This window comes from Anser brachyrhynchus, assembly GCF_964034855.1.
Source record: "Anser brachyrhynchus genome assembly, chromosome: 1".
NCBI lineage: Eukaryota > Metazoa > Chordata > Aves > Anseriformes > Anatidae > Anser > Anser brachyrhynchus.
The window spans coordinates 79,830,075-79,847,861 of NC_137694.1; the positions used below are offsets into that span (position 1 = coordinate 79,830,075).

At 41.1% G+C, this 17,787-nt stretch overlaps 1 protein-coding gene across 16 annotated transcripts in view; it reads right to left on the bottom strand.

The window, feature by feature from the left end:
• Positions 1–17,787, bottom strand: part of SOX5 (SRY-box transcription factor 5) — a 297,930-nt gene that overhangs the window by 151,585 nt on the left and 128,558 nt on the right. For 14 of the 16 annotated variants that reach the window (XM_080561933.1, XM_080561932.1, XM_080561919.1 and 11 more), the window contains one exon: positions 13,513–13,599. The exons of the other annotated variants lie outside the window; for them this stretch is intronic. In XM_080561933.1, coding sequence (XP_080418059.1) covers positions 13,513–13,599 — 87 coding nt within the window. The remainder of the gene's footprint in view (positions 1–13,512; positions 13,600–17,787) is intronic. 16 annotated transcript variants of the gene reach the window in all.

Consider the following 17,787-nt stretch of genomic DNA (forward strand, 5'->3'; position numbering starts at 1 on the left):
CCTTTTTATCAGATCAACAGGGAAAAAATACTGCCCGTTTTGAAAGAGTTTCAAATTTTAAACACTGTTTACATTTCGGGGGGATCAAAATCAACACTTGCAATTTTGAGAAACAGTCACATTTTCAGCAGAAACTTATGACAAGGACACGTTAATTCTCTGACGCTTGCAGAAGCTGTAAGGTGCGTGTTACCCTTCCTGCATAATAGATGGGAAGCAGGTAGGTCCCCTTGGTGTGGACAACCTCTCTGCCTCCTCGCTGTTGCTCACACAGCACACGGCAGCTCTCAGCACGCTGCCGGCTGCATCGTTTTGCTCCGCCCTGATGAAGATGAAACGATACAGTATTTAAATTGTCAATAACGACTAGCACTGTCGTTGCTGCTGATAAGTATTTTTAAAGGAAAAAGTCTTGCAGAAACATATCAGAAAAACTGAGTTAAGTGCAAGTCACCATCTCTCATTTTTACTGTCATTAGCTGCTTTTTATAGGAGAGCTGAACAGACACAGACACAGGAACTGACTGCCTCTATCTCTAAATCATTCTCTAAGAAGTCCTCCTTCCTTACAGAATGACAGTGGTTATAAAGGAAGGGAAGGAAAAATTCCAAGAAAAATCAAAAACTATGAATCACACTTTAGAAACAAAAATGGCACTATATCTAGTATCATTTTACTATGAATTTAGAAGACCAGAAAGTATGTGTAGCAGCTAATCCACAGATAAACCCAATACCACCACACCCTCTCATATGAGTCAGAGCCTATGAAATCCTTTCTCAAAAAAAGCTTTAGGAAAGGATTAGGACTCTCTGTCTCTATGCCTCCTCTCAAAACAGTCTGCTTTTTGGGACAACCCTGCCACACAAACCTTTCTAAAATACAGGAAGTGTTCCTCTGCCAATGTCACCAATGCTCTCCAAGAGAAAGAAAAAAAAAAAATTGGCGACTATACTGAACATGTTCCTAGCCAACTATCAGTCAGACATGGAAAAGAGCTACTGGTAATAGCTCATTTAGTCTACCCCCCTGCCAGTGCAGGAATGTTCCCTACAATATATTTACTACAGCTTTCAAGATTGGATTGAAATGTCTGAAATAGTGAATCATCTACTGCATGCCTCAGAAGATTGGGCCACAGTCTTTGAAATGTCATCATTAGGGCTATTTGCTTGGTATTTGGTTTCATTTACATTTACTTAATTTCATCCTTGCTCTCCCAAGCAGCATCCCCATTTGCTACTTTAGCCAAGCCCTTTAAAGCATTTGTAGACAGTTATGTACACCAAATAAAACACAAAGAATCCATATTTACATATAAAGGAAATGTAATGATTAACTTTTTATTACAACGCTAGAGATCAATGTGAAAATACCCTCATTATACAATAGAGAGCTACAGCAAAATATCCTCAGATACGGTATACAAAAAACCGTAGTAGGTGCTGGGAACTTGAGAAACACATTGAAACCAAAACCACTGAACTTTAAAACTGTTCTGTTAAAAGCTGGTATAATGTGTTTTAGCAGTGGTGAAGAAATTATTTTTAACTTAACAACCTTTATTTCAAATACTGGAGACAGAGAACTGCTTTAAGTAATGCACTTGCCACCTGCACATACAATTAGTTAGAAGTGACTATTGTCACTCATTTGCCCTTCATGGATTTTTCTCCAGGAAAAACTGTGCAATGCTTCCACAATGTACAGCAGAATTATTTGAAAGACAACTCCTTCCTTGCCCTATCAGCTGCTAGCAGTTCACTTTGTTGACTATCAATGTACTGATACTGGCAGCATAGCATGATGTACACACTGACGTATCTGAAAAAATAAAAATATTTTATTCTAAACTTTTATGAGGATTCAGGAGAGTGAAAGAACTATAGAGAGAAGGAATATACAGGATTGGGTTAGTTTTCAATGAAGGGTAAGCAAAAAATCATCACTCTCAAATAACTCATTTGACACATACAGCAACACACATAAAAGATACTCAGCTAGTACTGGTTCATCAGCGTATTCTGAGATCCCACGCCAGCTCTCAGTTGGGAATCAACAAACACTTTGTCAAGTTAAGTTAATCCCCACCACACCTTTGAAAGGTTGGACTTGGTGCTTAGGGACGTGGTTTAGTGGGTGATACTGGTGGTACGTGGATGGTTGGACCAGATGATCTTGGAGGTCTTTTCCAACCTTTAATGATTCTATGAAAGGTGGAAAAATGTTTCCATGTGTGCAGACTGACAGGCAGAAGGGTCACAGAGTGACTGATGCAGGGGCAGAAGACATCTCGGTACCCAGAGCCGTCATCTGAACGCTGCCACCCTGCCACCCGCCTCGGCAGTGCAAGCACAACTCCCCACCCGCCAGCGCCCCGCCCCGGCAGCGACGAGAAACAACCCCAGAGCTGCAGGCGCAACCAGCTACCATAGGTTGTCTGCTGTCTCGTCTACCTACAGAGGAGCAAAAGGCTGCTTCCCCGGGGAAAATGACAGCCTGCCTTAAGCTGCAGGAATGAGGAGAAGGTGTGGGTGAGAGCTAAGAGCAAGCAGTCAGGGACAGCAGCTGACAGTGAAGCCCAACACTTAGGCACACCATGGCTGTGCACCTGGAGGGATGCAGAGGACTCGACCTCTTTGTTATTACTTATCTTTTAAAGAAACTTTGTAGTGCCCAAAGGGGATGCTTGATGTACTAACTCAGTAAGTACAATATGTAAACCCTTTGGCTTATCAGCTGGAGTGGAAGTAGTCTGACAAAACCAAGCCCTCCTGCATTGCATTTCCTGAACAATCTCAGTTTGCTAATAAACTCGAGGGGAGAATTTATCACTGACAACTTTAAAAAAATCAACCTTTCTTTGGAGAATACTTTCTGGAAAACACAGCTTAGTACATGCTTTCATGCGCTTAACTCATCTTTCCAATAAATTTGACAACGTATCATTACAATGTTAATTCTTTAAGGTATCATTCCCTGCAAAGTAAGTATTCGGACAGCCATATTCTCAAGTAACCTGCACAAAACCAGGGAAGATCAGATTTGGAGACTACCGGGAGATGGTGAGTTTAGGGGTAGATTTCCCCTTGCTTTACCCACACATCCATATGAGCCACACTGATGATGAATCACAGGTGGTTTTTTGGCAGATAACTGGTGGCTTATAGAAGTGTGAAAATTAAAAGGAAGAAAAGTACTTGAATCAGACTGTCTTGATTGTAATATGAGGTGTTCGTTTTAAGTTTGGTATTTTTATTTTGCCCTTACTACCTAGCACACCTTTTTTATAATTTCTTTTGTGGAAATAGCAAAACAAATAAATATTTATGGAAATATTGAAACTGCCATTTAACAGTTACCATTCATAAATAACTTAGTTTGCATAACAAATTGAGGCCAAACAATATGCAAAGTTATTTATGCAATGGTGAAAAGTTTTGGTCACTACAAAAGTACACTCAGTGATAAGAATGTGTATTAAAATACACTACCAAGTTAGAGCACAAGTTGCCATTTTTGTGCCCACTTCTAAACGCTGTAAATTGTATGCAGTCAAGATTGTGGACTTCCGTCCTACACCGCTGTTTTCTCTCTTTTAGTCCGCCTGAGAAGATCTAAACCTTTAACACCATGTGAAGTGTCCTGACAACCAAGGGACTTCCATTTTAAGAATCCTGCAGCTTACAAGGCAAAATGTGCCAGTATTTTGAGCAACCCCAGCAGCGACTGTGTAAAGGCAGTTGCTTAAGGTACTCCACTGGGAATCCACGGGTCATCCCTGCGCTGACAGCACTGCTAGACCCCAGGAGGTGGCACAGACCTCAGGGAGGACAAGCCACCAGCCCCAGCAGCTGCCTTTGGCCGCTTTGCCCTTGGACTGGGTCAGCACACAGACCTGGGATGGTTCTAGAGCTGCTCGGTACTCCGCACCCACCATTCAGATGGTCATGGTGCTTTCACTCCAACCACGCAGAATGGCTGGGAGGGGGGAAAAAAAAAGTGCCCCTTATTGCCACATAGAGCTTGACAGCAAGCTAGACTACTTCACATGGGTATTGAGTGAGGAGTACAAGGAGAGTGGCATACATCAATGGCTGCCTCAAAAATTACTCTTAATTACCGTCAGATCCACAACAAATAGATGTTGCACATTTCATGTTTAACAAAGCTTTTAACCACCAGGCCACCTGCCTTTCCAGAGATTGCTGGAGGTGCTCATACCTTTCTCGCATGTACTCTACTGCTGCAATGGCAAAACGTGGATTTTTCACAACTTATCAAAACACCACAGGCAACAGAGCATTAGAGTACACGCTATGATTTGATACAGTGAATGGCCCAGGAAAAGATGCTCCCCAGATGCATCAGCTTATTCTCTACCACCACAAAAAGAGATCCGGAATGAAAAAAAACAAAAAAAAAAAAAACAAAAAAAAAAAAAGTGTTTGTGGATGCAACACCCGCAGCAGATGGCAATAAAAGAAGACTCAAATTAGTGGCATTCTGTATCGCCAAACCTAAACTTCATCTCAGATCAACACTATCCATAATAGTGTTTAAGTAGTAAAAGAAATTTACTCGAATGTGAAATAAACTATTACACATTCTTAGTTCTGATTCACAGTCTCAAACTGGCAGTGACAGTAACATTTTAATAAACATTAGAATGAAGACACCAATATGACCAAATGACACACTTAAAGTGAGAAAACGAACAGGAGAAACCTTGGCATATCCATCCAAAACAGAATCAAAGGAAAAAAAAAATAGGCAGAGAAACTGCTTTTGCGATCAAAACAGTAAATACTTTATTGTAATTTATTAGACAGAATGAGAATGTAAATGAGAAATTGGGAAAGCCAATATTTTCTTTAACAGGCATTTGAAGCGTTTGCTATGAATGTTCAAGTGATCAGACTGTTTGCTTGCAGCCAACCTACAGATCTGCTCGCAGCTGCACGGCACCCAGTGTATTCTGCAAGGGGCAGAGATGAGGCAAGGCTCTCCCGAATCCCGGTGACATGTCTCAGTTAAACAACTAGGAATGTTATCAATCAGAGGTGTACATGTGCATACTCCCCCGCACACACACACAGTGAAATTCATCCCCCGAGTCGGTTTACTATCAAGGTAATTACGTAAATAGCTTTTGAACTGTCAGCATCTGTCTTTCAAAGAAAAATCAAAGAAAACAATGTGCGAGTTATAAAGCCTACAAGACACAATAATATTGTATTATGTTCATATCATTAACTATAGTTACAAAAGAAAAAAATCCTCCTGTATCTACAAAGCTTTGTAGAAGAAGAAAAAAACATTAAATGGAAATAAGAATATTTTGAAGTACTCTGTATTCAAATAACGGTGAGATGGATAATAATAATTAGAGCATGCAGTATAGAGCATTTTCTAATTTCAAAGCATTAGCTAATTGATTTTCTTAAAGACTGAAAGCGGGTAAAAATGCACCGTTATGTATTACTTTTACATGTGAGAAAACTGAGGCATGAAGTTTTAAAAATTTCTCTGAAGCCTTTCTTAATTTCACACACTGTAAGCTGTTTTATTGCCGGCCTTGCTGAAGTCACCAGACAAACAATTTCAGTAGAGGCCACGAATTTCACCGCAGACTTTAGCAGGGAGAGGCAGTGTATAAACACTTTCAGCTTTGCTTGACCCAGTTTGATATCAGCCAGGGTCCTGTCTAGAGGAGCGCTGGGAATGAGGAAATTACTGACGCTCTCACACTAACCAAGTGACAGAACCGTGCTACAGCACAGCTTCTGGTTAACTTAGCTCTGATGGGGACATAACTACAACACATAAACCATCTAAAATCTGAGCCATGTCCAAGCATTTGCTGCAGTGATGCATTTTTAGTGAGATTTTTTAGGCTAGATGTAACAGTTTCAATATAAAATCAAAAGAAGAGCTGAGAAGGAGGCTTCTCAAACTGAAGAGCCTATTGACTAAGCTGTCCACAGAAGAGTTAAACTCCTACTAGCAATAACGTTATTATATCCAAAGAATGAATAAAAATATCAGGGCAGCAGTCCATAAACCAAGTATCTTTTCTTGAGGGTTCTATTTCAGTATCTTGTCTTGAGCTTGTCATTTTCATCCCACTGCCAACTCTTTTTCTTCCCCCATCCCAATTTTACCTTTGCTCTGTCTCATTAGAAATCTAAACCCAGTATTACTCTGCTCAGTAAGGAGATCAGGAAAGTAAAATAGAGAGGCTGCCTAGTTTTCTTCTGATAAAAAGCAAACTAATCTTTGTCACGCTTCCCCTAAAAAATCTACTTAAAACCTAGTAATAATTTTAAAGAGGACTCTTCTCCCCTTGCTGCACAGGTGGATGCACCGCTGACGTCACCTGCGGTTGTATATGTGAGGCAATGCGGAGCTGCCATTATGTGCTTTCAGCAAACGTGCTCTGATAAACAGACCTCAATGGCAGAGGTAAGTTCAGAATTTAAGCTCTTCTTTTCCCTCTCTCACAGCAGAAATGTCAAATGTTTGTGACTGAGCAGTGAGTATGTACTTGTAAGTTCTGTGTTGATGCGGTGTTCCTGTATGAATTTGTGGTTGGATGTGGGTATGTGCTTGTGCACATGTGCAAAATCCCTTGATGCTTTCCTAATCGATACTTCGGGGAGTGTTTTATTACAGACTGGCACACAGCTTTTCAAGCCAGTCAATCTTGGAGCTGCTAGGACATAAACATTTAAAAACTGGCATTTTTCATTAAGCATTTAAGCCAACTTTACTACACAATGACCGCCATCACTTACTGCTACCTACCTTCCTAAATTAAATGACTTCATCTGATCGATATGGGAACTCAGCATAATAAAATAAAACTTTCTGACTGCTTTTTACTTAGCAGGCCACTGCCACAAGAACAAACAAACAAAGAAAAAGCCTGGAATTCAAACCTATTTGCCTGCACCCACAGATTTATGTAACGAATCTTTTTTTGCTTGCAAATAAAGGTCCTTTTTAGAACAGCAAGCTCAAAGGAAGTTATATATTTCACCATGTGGACAGTCTTAATATTTTAGGTTTCAGTGGAAGACTTTGCAGAACCAATAAAAACAAATGATGAACAATTACCATCTTTTGCCATTACTACCCTCACGAATTAATATTCTGTGGGGACAAAAACTTAGCCGTCTGCTCTGTAACAGCCTGACATGTTACTGTTTCACAACACTGGAAAGAAGTTGTCAGTGAACATTCTTCATTTGCCATCATAAAAAGTTTTGGTACAGTAGACTGCAAACAAAGCTTGGTATTCAACCAGGTTAGTAACTTATTGTCAAGGTTACAAAAGGAATAGACAACATTTGTATTTTGACTATTTGAGAGGTAACAGAGTAACAGAGGTTACTCTTTGTTTGACTGTCCAGACAACAAGCTAGAACTAGGCTAGAGAAACGGCATTTGCTAGTGGAACTTTATGCAGCAGCAGTACAAACAGTAAGAAATATCTATGCATTTGCTTTATTTTGACAAACTGGTAATTGTAGCTCAGCAACATTCAACTTTACCAGTACATCTCTGAGGTAATTTTAGTACAAAGAAGAACTGGTTTAAGTCCTTTTTGTCATTCAGCACTCTGGATGATGTCTAAACACAGTGGTTTGACCACCACATGTTCAAATAAAATAAAGCCACTGGCTTTATTTTTTTTGCTACTCTAATTAGTTCAATTTTATTCTACTTTCTCCATTAGAAATACTTTTTAAAATAAAAGTTGAATTTGCTTCAAACAGAATCTGATTTTTTTCTCATCACACTAACTAACTTTATGAAAAAAAAAAAAAAACAAATAGTCTGAATTTGCTGCTTTGCCACAAATTTTCAGATTTTGCATTTCAGATGCTTTAGAGAAGTTTCCTCCAACCCTCCCTTCACAGACACTGCCCCCAACTAACCTCCCATTCTAGGGTCAAATAGGAGCAACTCCATCCAGTCACAATCTGCATTTCAGACTTTCATTTGGCCTGAAAGATGTTCTGCGTTGGTGTGGCTCAGTTGGCACTGTCTACTGCCCTGCAGTCTGAGAGTATCACATTGCACTGTGACCAACCTCCACTATTTCGGCAGCTGCCAAATGTCCTCTCAAAACGTAGGTTCCCCTGTGTGCCGCTGGGCAAGTTCCCCCTCTAGCACTCTTGCGATATTAGCAAAGGACTAAAGCTCACTGTCAGCAAATTGCCGACCATTAAACACCCCCAAAAAATAAGCACAAAAAAGACACTAAGTAGGTTGCAATAAGTGTTGAATTTATTGCAGTTAAAAGCCAACAACCACATGTATCTTACCTCCTTCACTTAAGAATCTCTCACCCTCCTTCTCTCCCCACTCCAAATACAACACTATCTGCACAAGAAAAGACAAAACGTCCACATCTGACACAAGTTTGGAAACATTTTTTGACCACTAATTTGCAAATGCAAAATTCACACAGCTCCTACAGAAGTGTGCAGCTTTCACACATCTCTTGGCGATCTGCGCTTCATTAGTCACAGGTTTAAACCAAGTGTATTCCCCACGAATAATCTCTCCCCTCCCCCCCCCCTTCTTCCCGTCCACATCTAAATGCAGAATCCCTAGCTTTCTTGCCTTCAGTTTACAGATTATGAGATCCAACGTGTCACTCACTGGATTACTGCACATAACTTGAGCACTACCCAAAGCTTACTTGTCTTCAACTTGTCCAGCGTTACTTAAATGGAATTATCCTTCACAATCCATATACCGAATCTGCATAGCCCACTTATCTCAAGATTCTGTGTGTCACCTACCAGATTATCCGTTTTAATCCATACATTGAATCTACATAACATATGTCTTCAATTCACGGGCTCTGACGAGCTATAGTATCACTGAATGGATTATTTCTCTTTATCCATTATTGGCAGCCCTAAGACCATTCACTACGTACTCTCTCATGCCCCATCTTCCCAACACAGAAGCAAGATTAGAGCCTGGGCAAACACGGCTCTATCATACATCAGACACAGTTGGATGTAATACCTGCACCGATACTTCATGTAACTTGGAGCACTGGTTCTCACACAAAACAAACGTCTTGTTATCATGCATTAAAGTTTAGGATTGGTAGGCTAATCTTGCTTTCAATTACACTCATAAATCTGGAGTTACTCCGGTAAAGTCTTTGGAGTCACCTAAATTTAAGTGGATACAAAGAGGAGCTGAATTTCCCCTAATGGTAATCTCTTTGACAGTGGATGCCGAAAACCGTTTGCCAGGCTTGTTTAGGAACTAACCTGTACAACAGAGAGGGATTTTTAAACAACAGAAAATCAGGTTCAGGCTTGCCTGGCCTTTCTTGAGAGATTCAGGCACAATCACTGTTAACAATGCCTTCACTTCAACAGAAAATCAATTCAGAAAGATTAGAAACAAAAGTCAGTTTAGCCTTTTGTTCCACACGCCTATTCAAATTAGCTAAGTGGGGAACACACAAAGTAACGTATTTATACTTCTTGACAAATCCCGATAAGTGAGAGATGAACAAGATTAGCAGAAAGGCTTTGTGAACACCGGGGAAGTTTTAAAGAGATTTTTCATGGAGGACGAAGCTGCCTCACTCCCAGCCGCATAGGCACGACCGCATGCCTCAAGATGCACCTGGCCGCCCGGGGCCAGCAGCCTCCCCTGAAGTCTGCTCAGAGGAGGCCCAATGCCAGCACAATGCAAGTCTCACGCCTGTTTTCTAAATATGGGGATGGCCACTGATACTGAAGAGCCTGGAAGTATACTTCTCACACCTTAGGCTAGCGATGCTCCATCCTGCATGCTGCACCTGCCGCACTTGGCAGCAGCATTCGGCAGCATCGTGTCGGAGGAAAGCAGCCACTGCCACCCGGCAGTTCACAGGCATCAGAAGGCTCTGCTGAGAGGAGCCGTAATTCTCGTCCTACAGATGATCTGTCTGAGAGCTGAAGTTCTCTCTGCCTCGACGACTCCAATAAACTGCATTATCCATTAATAACCCAGAGGCCTTTTGAGCCCCATTCTTGAATATGATGGATATAAGTAAGTTTGAACAGACCTTAACCAGTTCAATATATAGTTTTACAGTTTCATTTAAAAATATTTCCATTTAATTGCAAGTTTGTCGGTTTTACTATAGACTGACTTGTTCTAAACAGAGTAAAAATTGTATGGATTTCAAAAAAAGAAATTCTTAAGAAATACCCATTGCCAAACTCGTATTATTTGTTTAAACCTATTCCACCTCTCTAAACAAACAGAGGCATTGGAATTAAATTTTTACAGATACGACAGTTTCTAGACTTTGCCCCATTTTCAATATAAGGGTATTCCCTTGCCATATCTTTCAGTCAAGCCCTGAAATGTCTTATTACATTTCCCTTTCCTTTAATAGCTGGACATACACAGATCCTTCTGACTGAGATCTTAAAGTTTATAAGCAAACCTTTGCAGATTCTCTGTGATGGATTTCCCATTTTACAGGCAAGCAAATGAAGAAGAGGGGATTTAAAGCAGCTACTGAAAGTAACAAAGCAAGTAAGAGAACTGAATACAAAACTATAGTCTGGTGACTTATTCCCGCCATTCACAAACTCCTCTATCTTTAATAAAATATTATTGCTTTCTAACTTAAAAGAAATAACACTAATAGAAAATAAAGTCTTCCACTTCATCTCCCTTTCTTTTAATCTCTGCCAGAGAATAAAATTCAATGGTAATAACACAGACTTGGGCATTAACAATATGTAGCCTAGCGCTGAGACTTTAGCACATGACATACTAAAATTCCCCCAGATCTAATGAAAAACACAATGAAATTTTGAACAGTTATATGGAAAAAACGATTCAGTGCATAAGACAGTTGGGCAGTACAGCTTCTAGTGCTGTCCACATTCCAGGGTGTATTAATAAGACACTACTTGTGCAGTGTTTCCAAATATCGCTAATATAGAAATGAAAGAAAAAAAAATGCAGCTGCCAAGCCAAATATAGAGAGAAGTTAATTAAAAAATCACAACTGGAAAACTTAATAACTGCACATTCATGTAGAAGGACAAAAACATTTTCTAGTGTAATATATGGGTGTTTGTACACACATACGTGAGTATAAAACAGCTCCACTTGCACACCTTTCATGTTGTCTTACTAAATACAGCTGCAATACAGCTGACCCATTGTTTGTTGGCCGCTCATGGCTGGCGGTGCCATGAAAACCGCATTCCTGGGCACTAAATAATCAGCCTGTGTGACCCCCCCAAGAACCTGTAAGTCAAATTCATTTACCCCCAGAGGGCAATGCTCTATTGTATCCTCCCTCCTTTCCAGCCACCTAGGAACAATGGACAATAATTGCAACTGTCACGGCAGTCAGTAGGAAAATTAAACCAGTGCCTGTTTTCACAGCTTACTGCCAAACCTGATCCAAACACCTAATAACCATGCCCCCCAACCATAGCACCACAGTTGCACTAAAAAGTCTCAGATGTGAGGCTTTTGAACGGAGCTGCAGAACAATAACTCAACTTGTGTTCAAAATATGAAGCTAAAAAAACAAAAATTAAAGCAGAGAAAACTATTCTTTGAGGCTGTGCTGTTGCTCCCCATCCTCCCCCCGGGCGAGACTGAAAGGACTGTTGAATTTCTTTCCTGCTAGCATAGAGCTACTGCTGCCGCTTTCAAGTTTAACTTGTGAAAGGGAAAGAGAGGAAGGAAGAAAAGAGATTGCCCTCCAAGAGGACAAGATCACAGGGACTGGTAGCAGACTGCCTTCGCAGTCCGCAGCACTTCTCAGTGCAGCTTCAGCTAGTCCGGAAGGAGAGAAGTGCTGGGAAAACTCCTGCAAGCTCCAGCACACCAGGAGTTAAAGCACCTCCAGAAATCCTGCAAGAATTGCCGAAACACACCCAAAAGTGGCTATGAAAGCCGCCAGTGTGTCCTTTAGGCCCAAAACTTCTTAAAGATTCATCAGTCCATGGCAGATGATGCTGTTACTTCAGAACAATATACTTTCAAAGAACAGAAATCACAGGTAAGCCCAGTGGCTACCCTGTTCTATATGACCTGTTGCTCTGCATGCACGGAGAAAATGCGCTCGGCTCAGTGGGAATGAAGAACACAGAGTTTGGCCCTCGGTTATAACAGTAATATCACAGCCCATTTGGGGCCGATGCACAATATTCTGTTCTAAAGTTATCCTACATATGTAATGATTTTTATTTTATTTTTATTTTTTTTAAATTATAGACCCTTAAAAAGAAACTAGGGGAAGCAAGTGGCATACTTTCCTACTTGTGTAAGTCAGAGGACTAGAGCAAATTAATGCTGGTGGCATATCTGTGACAAGCTGGAAGGCACATATAACTAGAATAACATAATCTTTGCACACTGACACATGTATTAACCTCTCAGAGCATGTCATGTTGCAGTCTTTCCTGAATACTGCCCACCTCTTGCACAGAAGGTCCTTCAACCTGACAGGCACAAGGTCTTGGAGCCTGTCTGAATGAGGATCTCTGTACTGGGGACACCATTAGTAAGCAAACAAACCAAAAATAATGAAGAGGGATAAAATCTCATTTAAAAGCATAAAAGAAGGGTTTAATTTTAATCTCATTCTACTTTCACATTTCCAAAACAACATTGGCTTTGATTTTGCTACTCCAGATGTACACTGATAGAAATGGGAGAAGGATCAGACTCCCTGCTTCTTTTCAGAATAATAATGGCTGCTCTGAAAACTACATTTTTTTGCCACACAGGTATTTTGAGCTGGTTCCTCATCACAAGTGTTCAGAAAGAATGATTAAAAAATATTAAATTACATGAAAACAAACAACTACAGGTTCCCTAAAATGACCTCATATATATAAAATGGGGAAATATCTTGGCAAAGCAGAAGCTACTGCTGCTGGAGAGTGGTCAAATTTTGTCATTTTCCTTCTGGAGTACGGCTTTAAAAGAACATGCTTTAATGCACAGATGTTGTACGCTGTCTTTTAAAATCTGCACTGGCTAATTTTGGTACCTAGAGATATCATTACACAAACTTTGCTCTTTTTTTTTTTCCTCTACACATGGAAAAGTCAAAAAAATCTCCATCATCAAAATCTGTACAAACATTAACAGGGACTTCTGATCACCCTCAGATTTCAGAAGCTGAGTTCTGCTATACTCTGACACCACGCATAAGCCTGTGTTTGATACATGAGTTGACTTTTTTTCAGTCCAGGAACAAGATGCATCCTCTTATAATGCAGAATGATATGTGCAATAACAGCTTTATATAAATTAAATCACTTAGGGCAATATAACGTTTTATTTATTTACATTAACTACAGATGGAGAGCATACACTTCATTTAAGCCTCGAATTACCATGTTTCAAGGGGAGGGGAAGGAAGAGGAACAAGCAAACAAAGTTCCATAAAGCCCATGATATAAGTATATTAATTCTCAGTTGTAGCACAGAAAGAGTGTTACCTTTTATTTCTCCAAAGTTCCCTGATCCCATGGCAAGAAGCTTGTCTTTCCAGTCCTTTGATAGTAGCTTTTCAATACTGGGAGTTTCTGAGTGAAGGGGGGGAAAAAAAATGTAAGCAAATCAACATGACTGTCTCCACAATAGAACTCATTAAAAGTCTATCTGCTAAAAATAAGGCCAACCCTATTCTGGGCCCCAGTTCGTAATGACTTCATCAACAAACTGATAAGAGGGGAGGAAAAAAAAAAAAAAAAAAAAAAGAATGTGTTTTGTCACCTGCTGTTTCAAAACCATTAGCTTTTTCCTCTTGTGGAACAAAGCCATGGTAATTCCGTATGACAATGGGCACATATAAACCTGCAGTTCATTGTTTTTCAATTTGGTGAACAAGTTGCTGCTTATAATGGATGCCTGTCAATTTCTGGGTGTTAGTCTGCAGTCAAAAAATAATTATGTTGATAAAATGCAGAGTAAAAAGAGGGAGAGGGAGAGAGACAGAGAGGGAGAGAGGGAGAGAGAAGCAAAGAATTAGCTCCTAAATCTGCTACGTGTAATTATATCCCTCTGAGTGTTTACAATTACATCCACTTTATAATGTGTGTTTAAACATCGCATGGTGGTAAGCATACTGTGGAAAGATTTTCCAGTAACACGCACATTATAAATAATAATAAAAAGTTGGGTATGAAAAAAGCTTTAAACGACTGCAAAATCCAGAGGGAGAAAAGGCACTGCTTAGAATGGAAACCCATTATTTGCTCATTTCAGATTCTATCACTTCCTTTAAAAATAAAATAAAATAAAATATATTCGTTCGGTATTTTCAGCAGAAATGCAGCGAGGGTGTGGATGGGTCTGATATTTATGTCTATAACTCTTGTATTCTGACCTTTTTTGTGTAGAATTTTAATGCATAAGCAAATATAAATGCTAATAAAATTCAGAGAACATTAAACTCAATTCCAAACAATGTAATTGTATATTCTTGTCAGCATTTAGATGGGTACACAATTACAATAGCTTTCAATCCCACGATTAGCACTGCATTCAGTTAGAAAATGGAGTGTACTAAAAGATAAGTGTCCCAGTATGCTCCATCTAAATAACAATACCCACACTTATTATCTGGATCTAAGACATATACTGCTATTCTCCACATTCGTGTTTATGTGTATTTGTATTTGTTCAGACATTTGTTTACCCCCTACTAGGAGCATAAAGGGAGTACATGTTAACTTATCAAAGGGACCGTCTGGCCTAGAGACCATACAATTATTAGCAACTGGTTAATTTTCCCCACAGTAAAAACCATTACGAGGAGCCTTCATTATCTCGTTTGGCTAATCCCACCGACTTGCTTGAAGCCCCAACTCCGAGCTCTTCCGAAGAGGCGCTGCGAGACCCCGGGGGGAGGCTTCCAGCTCCCCCCAGCGCTCCCCGCCCGCGGCCGCGGCCCTTCGCCTTTTTTTTTTTTTTTTTTCCCGCTTTACTTCCCGAATTTCTCCTCCACGAAGCCTCGGGGAGCGGCGAGGAGCCCTCCACGAAGCCTCGGTGGCAGGGGGCGGCGAATAGCCCCGGCTCCCGCTCGGCAAGGCCGCCTCACGCACCGCGGAGAGCCACCCGCCGCCACCGCCCGCAGTCTTCCGCGCTCGGGCTCACTTGGGGCGAGCGCCCGTGCCTCTGGACGTAGCTCTGCGTGTCAAACGAGACAGGAAGGCGGCTACGGAACCCCCCTGCGGAGCCTGCGGGCACCACGTCGCACTTTTCAGCCTACTGTCAGAGCAGCCCCTGACAAAGCCGTTCCCCAGCGGCTCGACAAAACGTGCGCGGCGCCCGGCGGGGCCTGGCCCGGCCGGGGCCGTCCCCGCAAACGGCGGCGAGGAGGCGAAGAGCGAGGGCCGGGGAGCGCCGAGGAGGTGGTCCGAGCTGATGCTCCGTGCTGCGGGAGCGTGAGGGCTGTGTGGAAATGTAACGGCCCCGAGCGTGGAACAGGGCGCGCTCACCTCATCGGCGTCTCCCCTGCTGAAGGGCTGCGTGTTAACTTCTAAATATTATACGGTTTGCCTTTCCTTTCGCAAAAAAACGCGTAATCGTGTTTAATCGATATACTAACTTAGATTCGAGCTCCTCTTGGTTTGAACCGCAATTTTCACTTAAGCACAATTCTGATACAGAACCAGCAAATAATTGTCCTGCTAATACTTAAAAAGAACTTTAATTCTTAAATACAATAGCTTCCCTGCCTGTCTTGCTTCACAGAGCTGAAGAGCTGTATTAAATAACAGCTTGTTTAATTCTACTATACACCGTGTTAACATATTGTACTTGCATAAAATATGCTATTCACACACTCAACCTATCACATTTCAGTAACTGCTTGTGAAATACATTATGCACCATATCTTGGAAACAAACATTTACTATGTCATTTATGAACCCCATTAAAAAAAGAAGATTTGAAATGTATACATCTTAAATAAAAATAACTGCTTAAAAGGTTATGACTGTAGAGCTTTCACAAATTACACAGAAACAAACCTAGCTTTTGTTCAGCTTTTTTCAGGCTTCTTTGGGAAGATGATGCGCACAAATTAAGAAAAGAAACACCATACCTTGCTTGCGAAGCACTCCTCAGGATTCATTAGAAAGTCAATAAAACTTTTAAGGCCTGCATGTACACTGTGCAGTTTGAAATTGGAAAAGGTGGTCTGCACACAAGAACTGTTGCTATGCCTAGTCCCTTCTCTAGCACTCGTTTTCCTCTTGGATTTAACAGAACGATTTCACCACATCTGAGTTACAGTGCTATGGGTTTTGGACATGCATCAGGACAACTATGTATTATTACAATCTGTATTTGCATTCCAAACAGCTACAGACGGCATGCTCTGCCATTCTGCGTATCACAACTATTCTCAACGCCTCCTAATTCCATCTTTGAGAGCAGCCCAGGATTAGCCCCACTTCTCTGTAGCCCCACTTGAGCTAAGGAGACCCTCCATTACCTATTTGCAGCATGGGTCCTATGGCACGCAGTAAAACAATTCCCAGTTTATCCACAGCACAGTATGAATACATCTACAAAAAGAGTTGTTCGTGGGTAGTTTGTGAGCAGTAATTCATTAATGTTTTAGAAATATTTTAGTTCCAGAAAGACTACGTAAAGTGGTAAGTGTTATTATAAAAGAGGATTACGGGTAGGGCACCAAAAAGAAAGACTGAGATGGACAGAATAACAGGAGTCATTAAGGAAATGCTGGTGAAGAGGAGACTGACTGGATTAATGCAGATAAAAATGAATCCACAGAAATGATTTCTGCTGTCTCTATTCAGCACGTTTATCAGTCATTAGCTCTTTTCTGGAGATATTTATGTCTCATTTTGCTTCTCTTGTTTTACCCTTGCCTGTGTGAATTGCACGTGCTTCCTTGCACTGGTGCATACGGCAGGACCCTCTGGAGAACAGCCCTCTGAGAAGAGAGAGACGGGCATCACTGTGACAAAAGTCCTCAAAACGAGCAGTTTGTTTCCAGGAAATGGTCTGCACTACAAAGCTGTAGTAAGAGTCACTGTTTCTAGCACTGTCTGGTAGACTTGTTTCATTTAGTCTACTTCCAGAAGTTGCATTATTTTTTCAGGCGTTGATACTCCCTTTTGGGAGTGACTTAATCAGTTCAGTCACATGTACCCAAACCTGCCTGCCAAACCAGGCCCACAGCGCTACCTTCCCTTCAGGCCTAACACCTCTGGTAGCTCTCTTTAATCCATCCTCCAGGGTCACAGTCTAGGAAATCTACTTATAAAAGCTAAGGATGGTCTTCACTGCCAAATCCTTCCCTATAGCCTCTTTCTGCTCTTGCTGAGTATTTACTAAAAGGAAAACTCCAGTCTTTCAGGCTCATACAGCTGCCGGCTTCTAGAGAAAGGCAAGTCATTTCATCATGCTGTAACAGGGTACAAGATGGAGGCTGTTCACATGAGGCACTTCCAGGAGAACAATATTTGAGGAGGAGAGAAGGCAGCAAAGCTCTGGTATTATAAAGAAGGGACAACTACTACTGAAGAGAAGGAGGCTGACATAAGTCAACCATAAGTTAGAGGAACATTCTGAGTACTGGAGCCTCCTGCTTGAATGGTGTCTGAGCTCGGCTGCTCTCCCAAAGAGGTGACCCAAGTGCTCCCTCCTCCATAACTACTGTGAACAGTTCTTGTCCTGCGATGAAAGAGAAAGACTCCTTAGAACAAAGTAAAAGAAAGATGTTTGGCCTCAACGC